The 8991-nt window shown below is 36.2% G+C and overlaps 1 protein-coding gene across 1 annotated transcript in view; it reads left to right on the forward strand.

Moving 5' to 3' along the window:
• Positions 1 to 2760: 2760 nt before the first annotated feature.
• LOC107667850 (phospholipid phosphatase 2-like) overlaps positions 2761 to 8991 on the forward strand; it is an 8804-nt gene continuing 2573 nt past the window's right edge. The window contains exons 1-5 of the mRNA XM_016459572.1: positions 2761 to 2844; positions 3062 to 3265; positions 6288 to 6550; positions 7927 to 7984; positions 8525 to 8701. Coding sequence (XP_016315058.1) covers positions 2761 to 2844; positions 3062 to 3265; positions 6288 to 6550; positions 7927 to 7984; positions 8525 to 8701 — 786 coding nt within the window. The remainder of the gene's footprint in view (positions 2845 to 3061; positions 3266 to 6287; positions 6551 to 7926; positions 7985 to 8524; positions 8702 to 8991) is intronic.

Genomic DNA, 8991 nt, shown 5'->3' on the forward strand with positions numbered 1-8991 from the left:
TTGGAACTCTCCCATGGATGCCGTTTTTGCCCAGTCTCTTTCTTATTGTTGAATCATGAACACTGACCTTAATTGAGGCAAGTGAGGCCTGCAGTTCTTTGGATGTTGTTGTGGGGTCTTTTGTGACCTCTTGGATGAGTTGTCGCTGTGCTCTTGGGGTAATTTTGGTCAGCCGGCCACTCCTGGGAAGGTTGTTTTTGCCATTTGTGAATAATGGCTCTCACTGTGGTTCGCTGGAGTCCCAAAGCTTTAGAAATGGCTTTATAACCTTTTCCAGACTGATAGATCTCAATTACTTTTTCTCATTTGTTTCTGAATTTCTTTGGATCTCGGCATGATGTCTAGCTTTTGAGGATCTTTTGGTCTACTTCACTTTGTCAGGCAGGTCCTATTTAAGAGATTTCTTGATTGTGAACAGGTGTGGCAGTAATCAGGCCTGGGTGTGGCTAGAGAAATTGAACTCAGGTGTGATAAACCACAGTTTTAACAGGGGGGCAAACACTTCTTCACACAGGGCCATGTAGTTTTGGATTTTGTTTTCCCTTAATAATAAAAACCTTCATTTAAAAACTGCATGTTGTGTTTACTTGTTATCTTTGACTAATATTTAAATTTGTTTGATGATCTGAAACATTAAAGTGTGACAAACATGCAAAAAAATAATAAATCAGGAAGGGGGCCAACACTTTTTCACACCACTGTAGTTTAAATTATGCGACAATAAAAACAATCATGCAGTTGAGATTTGCTAAATAGTCTGTATCGCTTTACGTGAGTAACTGCTATCCTAATATGTACATAATGTTTGGAAATAAATGAAAGGCTGTTGCCTGAAATAAACAAATTTTATTACCTCAACAAAAGGAACTGGAAAAATAATTTTCAAACAGGTTTCCCTCATCTTAGTTATCTTCATCTTGAACTTGTTATAATGGCGGGAGGTTTTGCTGTAGGTGACGTGAATGTTTTAAATTGAGGAAACCAAATGATACGGTCTCTTCAAACAAGAAGGAAGAGGGAGATGTGCAAACGGCTGATAATGAAAAGAAGGAAGGGAGAAAAAATACTTTGAGAAGGAGGTTAAAGTTTGTTTTTACAGTCTTGACATTCAGATAGAGATCTGATAAAGACTGTTCACCTGCCTTCGTGAATCTTTAAGGCTATGAATATCCTGTGATAGTGGACGGTTGTGTTCCTAAAGGACAGTTTTACCTTCACACACATGATTTGAGAGTCTCATGTGAAGTAACATTTAACTTGTTCAAATCAAGGGCCGCATTACTAAAACGTGAGGTTCAAACCTTTCACAACTCAGTTGAATGTTATTAGTCTGAGTCAGAATGTGGCTCTGGTCCAAAATCTAGTAAACTACGTCAGCTACTGTAGGTTAATGGTGGTAACTGATGACTCTGCCTTCATTGACACAGTAAGGTTCTAATTCAAGTTTTATGAGTTCTCAAAAGACGACCCCCAAAGCTCATTGTCATCTCCTCGCATCCGTTAAAAGACAGCTTTCACAAGTCATTGTGAAAATGTGTGCGGTTGCTGGTGCCATTGTCAATGTTATGAATGTAGGCCAGTTTTTTTTCTTTTTACAGCCCTGTCTGGGTTTATGGACATTTCCTTTTGTGCAAGAAAATGCTTATGTTCTTTGTGTCTGAAAACAATGCTTGCTTACTCAACACAACCCGGGATTTCTTGTTGGAGCTAAAATGGGGATTTTTCTTGTTGGAAATAGATTATGGGTGCACAGATGACCTAACAATGCTTCTTAAATCCTAAAATCCTTCTTAAAGAGAGAGTTCGCCCAACAAAAAAAAGAAAATGGAAAAAAAAAAAAAGACTTTGGAAGTCAATGGGGACCATCAACTGATAGGTTGCCCACATTCTTTAAAATATCATTTTTTATGTTCAACAGAAGAAATAAATTCATATCGGTTTGGAACAACATGAGGGATTAGTGAATGATGACATAATTTTCATTTTTGGGTAAACTATCCCTTTAAATAATTCTTTTAAATATAAAAGCCAAAAGATAATTTGCTAAAACCCCAAAAATGCACTCTCTGACACAAACATATAGTAGTCATGAAAGTACTTAAACACTTCTGAACGTGAATTTCCTTGTGATAAAATATAAGTGATATTTGCAAACAAATGATCCTAGAGCTTGAACTCAAAAAATGTTACAATATTTTGTAATTATATTTGTTTTTTATTTGAATTTAAAAGCATTTTAATTAAACTTTTCTAAATTTCTTTACTTAAACAACTTTTATAAATAAATCTTTAAACTGTAAAAGTTTAAATTTGATCAATCTTTAAACTTGCTCTGGCTCAGACCGCTTTCAATCTGTCATTTGGTTAAGTACATTTGCTTCAGTGCTTGTGTGTGGATCCAAGTAATATAATATATGACTGGTCTCCAAGGTCCTGATCCTGGGAAAGTTACCGTGGCTTTGGGAATAGAAAATATGTTGATGAACTTCTGAGATGAAGCAAATATATTTTACTCTGCCTTAATATTCCGAGATTATTTTCCCTCGACAGTCTGTGATAAATCTGATTGGCATCTTTGATGTTCGATGGGAAAAAGTGCTGTGTGGAATATTCAGGCTTTGAGAAACACCGCTAGGGTTTATAAATACTCCCTCCCCTGGTTCTCATGACTTCAGATAGAAAAGATAGTGGAGTTGCACATGTTGGACCATAAATCGATGTTTTCCTGGTTACAAGATACTGTTGTGGGCATCCGTTGAAATGACATCTGGTGCCGTGACCCTGCCGATAATTCCCACTGACTTCCTGTGTCCAGACGGAAAGCAGAAGATTACCCAGCGTTGTGTTTGACATTTATGATTAGTCTGTGTCTCTTGATGTGGAAACCCTTCTGATGTGTTGCACACTAGCCGTGTCAGATTTCATAATCATATCTGTGTGTATCACAGAAATACTGATGAACTTGCATGTTGTCTGTTTCCTATTATAAAAGCATTTTTCTTTTTGTTCCCATGGAAAGTTCAACAAAAGACATGCACAAGATGATTTGTTTTGATGTGTGTTACCAAGCCAGCCATCTGAGGCCAATAATAACGCTGTTGTTTGTGTTTCAGTGGCGATGCCGTTCATCATAATGACCATCATGTTCCGGCCGTACCAGCGTGGCATTTACTGCAATGACGAGACCATCCATTACCCCTACAGACCAGACACCATCTCTCACAAAATGATGGCGGCCGTTACCATTTCCTGCTCCATCATTTTCGTGAGTCTCCACCAATCAATCAGCTAAGCAACCATTAAAGGAGTAGTTCACCCAGAAATGAACATTTGCTGAAAATTTGGTCACCCTCAGGCCATCCAAGATGTAGATGAGTTTGTTTCTTCATCAGATTTGGAGAAATGTCCACCAATCAATCAGCTAAGCAACCATTAAAGGAGTAGTTCACCCAGAAATGAAAATTTGCTGAAAATTTGGTCACCCTCAGGCCATCCAAGATGTAGATGAGTTTGTTTCTTCATCAGATTTGGAGAAATGTAGCATTGCATCACTTGCTCACCAATGGATCCTCTGCAGTGAATGGGTGCCGTCAGAATGAGAGTCCAAACAGCTTATAAAAACATCACAATAATCCACAAGTAATCCACTCACCACTCCAGTGTAATCCAGTTAACATCTTGTGAAGTGAAAAGCAGCATGATTGTAAGAAACAAATTCATCATTAAGACTTTTTTAACTTTAGAGCTTTGCTTCTGGCCAAAATGTAAGTCCATAATTCATAATAATGCTTCAGTGAAAAAGTCAATTTCCTGTTGTTCTCTCACATCAAAATCCACCCACATATTTGTTAAGAACTGTTTTAGACTGTTTTCACTTGTAAATGATGCTTGATCTGTGCATATTTCTGGAGAAATCAATATTATAGATTATGGTATTATGGACAGACGAAACGGTTTTGAAGTTAAAACATCTTGATGCATTTGTCGGAAATTGGAGCCTGTGTTGGGAAAAATGGATAGTGGTTGTGAAGCTCCAAAAAGGACAAAAATGTACCATAAATGTAATCTAGAAGACCAAAAGAATCAAATTGTTTCATCAGTGATTCGGTCACAGTGGTTCTCATGTTATTGGTTCACTGAAGTCTGTTTATTCCTCACACAAAGCTATCGTATGAATTAGTTAGAATGTAGCACACAATTCAATAGGAAGCTACTTTTGTTGACTGTGACAGATGTAACTTCAGTTCAAAGTGACCACATTTTTACCTTTATGTACCAAACATGAGGGTGAATATATAACCACAGAAATCACATTTTTGTGTGAATTATTCATTTAAGGAGCATCATAACTGGCTAAAAGGATTTGATATTGAACTACTTGTGAGAGCCAACCAGTTGCGGTAATTCTGAAATTAATTTTCTATTGCGTAATTTGGTTGCAAAAACATGCAGGTGGGTTTGGTATTGTCCACATTTTCTGAGAGAACATTGTAATTAGTTCAACATGATTCATCAGTGAGAATACAATTCAAAACATGAGTCATCTACATCAGACTCATACTCTGACTTTCATTTACTCTCATTACTAAGAATGAATCTTTATGTAACACATTTGATACACAATGGTAATTCAAAAGTGCGTTACATAACACATAGGTGCGTAAGAAATTAATTAAAAATGTATGAGCTATTGCAATTTGTCCCTAAAGAACCTTTCAGTGATCACTTCTTAAAAGAACCACTTTTTCTTAGTGTGAAGAACATTTGAATAATCTAAAGAACCTTTTTCCAATAAAAAAAACATTTTGTGGAATGGAAAGATTCCATGGATGTTCAAGGTTCTTCATGGAACCATCAATGCCAATAAAAAAGCTTTATTTTTAAGAGTGTGAAGAACCTTTTGTGGGATGGAAAGTGGGATGGAAACATATTTTTTCATGGAACTATAGATGCTAATAAAGAACCTTTATTTTTAAGTGTATTACTCATACACCCTAAGAAACCTTAAAGGGGTCATATGATGTTGCTAAAAAGAACATTATTTTGTGTATTTGGTGTAATGAAATGTGTTTATGCGGTTTAAGGTTCAAAAAACACATTATTTTCCACATACTGTACATTATTGTTTCTCCTCTATGCCCCGCCTTTCTGAAACGCGTCGATTTTTACAAAGCTCATCTGTCTGAAAAGCGAGGTGTTCTAGTCTAGATATCAAAGTAGAGTGGTCAACAGTGTCAAATTCTGCTGATAAATCCAAAAGCACGAGGACCACAGAGTCACCAGAGTCCATAGATAAAAAGATGTCGTTTAGCACTCTCAAGAGGGCAGATTCGGTGCTATGTGCAGATTTAAAGCCAGATTGAAAAATTTCAGAAATACCGTTGCAACTGAGAAAAGACTGGAGTTGATCAAACACAATTTTTTCAAATACCTTCGAGATAAATGGTAAAACAGAAATAGGGCGAAAGTTATTCAAAACAGAAGAATCCAGTGAAGGCTTCTTGAGTATAGGAGTGACAGTAGCCACTTTAAAGGCAGCAGGGACAAAGCCAGTACAAAGACACTTATTAAAAAGAGACACCAGACCCGGCCCAACACGATCAACAATTGATTTTAAAAATGTAGGGTGTATGGTATCAAAAGAACAAAAAGATGATTTGACGTTAACAATGGTGTTTTTAAGTAATTGCAGAGAAATAGGTTCAAAAACATCCCAGGAAGCAAAGTGCACTGATGGGATAGAGGGTTCAGTATGAGAAGGGCATATGTTATGTCTCAAATTGGAGATTTTATCAATAAAAAATCTCAAAAAGCTTTCACATAGAGCCTCAGAAGCAGTAAACATTGTAACCGGGGGGTTCACAACAGAATTAATGACTGAAAATAAAACTTTAGGTCTAGAGTGATTTTCCATGATTAGATTAGAAAAATATGTATTTTTAGCTGACTTAACAGCACTCTGATAAACCAATAAACTTTCTTTAAACAACTGAAATGAAATATGTAAATTGTCCTTTTTCCATTTACGCTCGGCCTTTCTACAAGCTTGTCTTAAAAGTCGAATCTCTGAATTGAGCCACGGTTCAGTTTTTTAGGTAGGTTTTAGGTAGGTGTGGTTGACTCTTTTATAAAGAATATCTCTTTGGATTTGAGACTTTAGTCTTTGCAACTTTACAGATTTTCTTTATGCACCAAGAGCTTGTAACACTCCAAAGAGAAAGGGAAAATTGAAATCGCATCATATGACCCCTTTAAACCTAAAAATCGTGTTGTTTTCTCACTTGCAGATCACTTCCGGAGAGGCCTACCTGGTTTACACCAAACGTCTCTACTCCAATTCGAACTTTAACCAGTACGCTGCGGCGCTCTATAAAGTGGTGGGGACGTTTCTGTTCGGCGCGTGTGTGAGCCAGTCTCTGACCGATATGGCCAAGTACACCATCGGACGATTGCGGCCCAACTTCATGGCGGTGTGTGCTCCGGAAGTGTGTGAGGGCTACATGCTGGAGATCAACTGCACGGGAAACCCTCGCAACGTGACCGAATCCAGGTACAGAAGCAGGGGACGAGAAGGGCCGGTGAAAGAGGTCATAAACTGCTAACCTCACTTCCTGTATTTGTTTATATTTGTCACCTGTTGTTTCACTTCCTGTTTGACCAGTACATTTGTGCTTTCTTAGGCTTTGACCTTTGCAGTCCAAAGGTCTCACTTGAGTTCTCAAATGCCTTGTGTCCTCAAGAGACCTGAAATAATAATAGATTTGATTATACATACACTAGAAAGTATGATGTGTGGTCACACGCATCTTTTTTTTTTTAAGGAACTATTTGAGTCCTTTAATCAATTAGGTTACATTTTTTTAATTATGATTTTAAATGTATTATTATTATTATTATTATTATTATCATTTGTAATCCTTTTCCTTTTAAAGTATAAATTAATATAGATTTATATATTTTTTTTGTCTATTTGCTTTTATTCTAATTTTTAAACAATTTTATAATTTCTTCATCCCACTCAGTGTTGTTATTTTTAACTAAAACTATTTAAAAATTGTTGTTGGTAATTGAAATAAAGCTGAAATAAAATAAAATATAAATATTAGATGAAAAAAAGTAGAAATGACAACAGCATATAACAAAATTACTTAGACTTGTGCTTAAATTAAGAAAATAAACGCTAAAAATATAAAAAAGCTCATTTAAAATATTTATAAATACTATAATAAATAATATAATAATAATAAATATAATAATTAAATAATAATAATCATTATTATAATAAATATTATAAATAATTAAATAACACTTTTAACCAAGAATTGCTGTTATCAGTATTGCTGTCATAACCAATACGCTGTACATTATAGGTAACAATGTTTATAATAATCATTTTTGGTTATTATATAAATGAGAAATGTGCCATCTCTGAGAGATGAAGATCATAGATCTGAATTTTGAAGATCAATAATTTACATTTTTTAGATTTTTACACGTATCACTAAACTGATTATCTCAGAGTAGGTTTAAAGGGATAGTTCACCCAAAAATATCATATATAGTGTAATTTGTGTTCCGAAGATGAACGAAGGTCTTATGTGTTTGGAACGACACGAGGGTGAGTAATTAATGACAGAATTTTTCATTTTTGGGTGAACTATCCCTTTAAGGTTAGTAGGTTTAGGTTGAAGTATTATTACCAAACCGATCACATTCACATCATCGCACATCATACCAAAAGGCACTCGGAGGTCAAGGCTGTTATGAACATGCGATAAATATTTTAACACCGATGAAACATAGTATGAAAGTGTCATTCTAAATGATTCGTGGACTGTGAAAATGATTTTTTTTCCCCCTTTCTCCTTGTATTGTTGTCTTGTATCTGTCCGATCCGTCCTTCCTCCGTGGATTGTGTTGCGCCAGGCTGTCGTTCTACTCCGGTCACTCCTCCTTCGGGATGTACTGCATGTTGTTTCTGGCGGTGAGTTGTCACAGTTGTCTTCCTCTCCTGCAATCATGCTGACACAGAAGACTTGTGTAGACAGATAAAGGAGAGCTCTCAGAGCAACAGGAAACACCACGGAGACAATAAACTACGACCTCAAACATTCCCAATGTCTCCAGCTTTAAATCAAGACAGTATATGGTGCTTAAAGGAACAGTACACCCAATCATTATAGCTCTGTTATCATTTACTCACCCTCACGTTATTTCAAACCTGCATGACTTTTTCTCTTCACAGCATGAAAATTCTCATTATGTGTTCCAAACAAGAAAAAGGCATATAGGTTTGGAGCGGCATGAGGGAGAATTAATAGTTTTCTGCTTGCTTCACTCATGTCAAGACGTGTCTGTAGTTGGCAAGTCATATTCACACAAGGTGCTTTCCCGTATCTTTTAAGGAATTGCAATGACTTGCATTGATTTTCCTTCTACTGAACCCTCAAGACTGATTTTCCATTTTCTTCCCATATTCTCTTTTCAAGTATTGTGTAATCCCTCCTTGTTTCTCCTGTATTAGCTGTATGTCCAGGCACGTATGGCATTCAAGTGGGCCCGCCTCCTCCGGCCCACAATTCAGTTCTTCCTGGTGGCCTTTGCCATTTATGTGGGTTACACGCGTGTGTCTGACTACAAGCACCACTGGAGCGACGTGGTGGTGGGTCTCCTGCAAGGGGCGCTGATCGCAGTCCTCACGGTGAGTGGGGTGAATCTCATGAAATGAAGAACAAATTATAAAACCATTATAGTTTGAATATAAAGAAAAGAAATCCTGTTTTAGAAACATTGGGATTTTTTTTTTTTGAGTTGTGAAATTATGTCCACGATTAAGCCCAAATTAAAAAAAATACTGAAAAAAGAATAATGTGTAAGTAAGTATATAAATGTACTCAATGAGAATTTTTTTCCTCCACGTTACAGTAATTTTAATAGAATTTGGATGGAGAAATTGGATTATTTGTTAAAAAATTTTTTTTTTTTTTTAAG

The sequence above is a fragment of the Sinocyclocheilus anshuiensis genome, unplaced genomic scaffold, assembly GCF_001515605.1.
Source record: "Sinocyclocheilus anshuiensis isolate Anshui unplaced genomic scaffold, SAMN03320099.WGS_v1.1 scaffold1325, whole genome shotgun sequence".
In the NCBI taxonomy this organism is placed as follows: Eukaryota; Metazoa; Chordata; class Actinopteri; order Cypriniformes; family Cyprinidae; genus Sinocyclocheilus; species Sinocyclocheilus anshuiensis.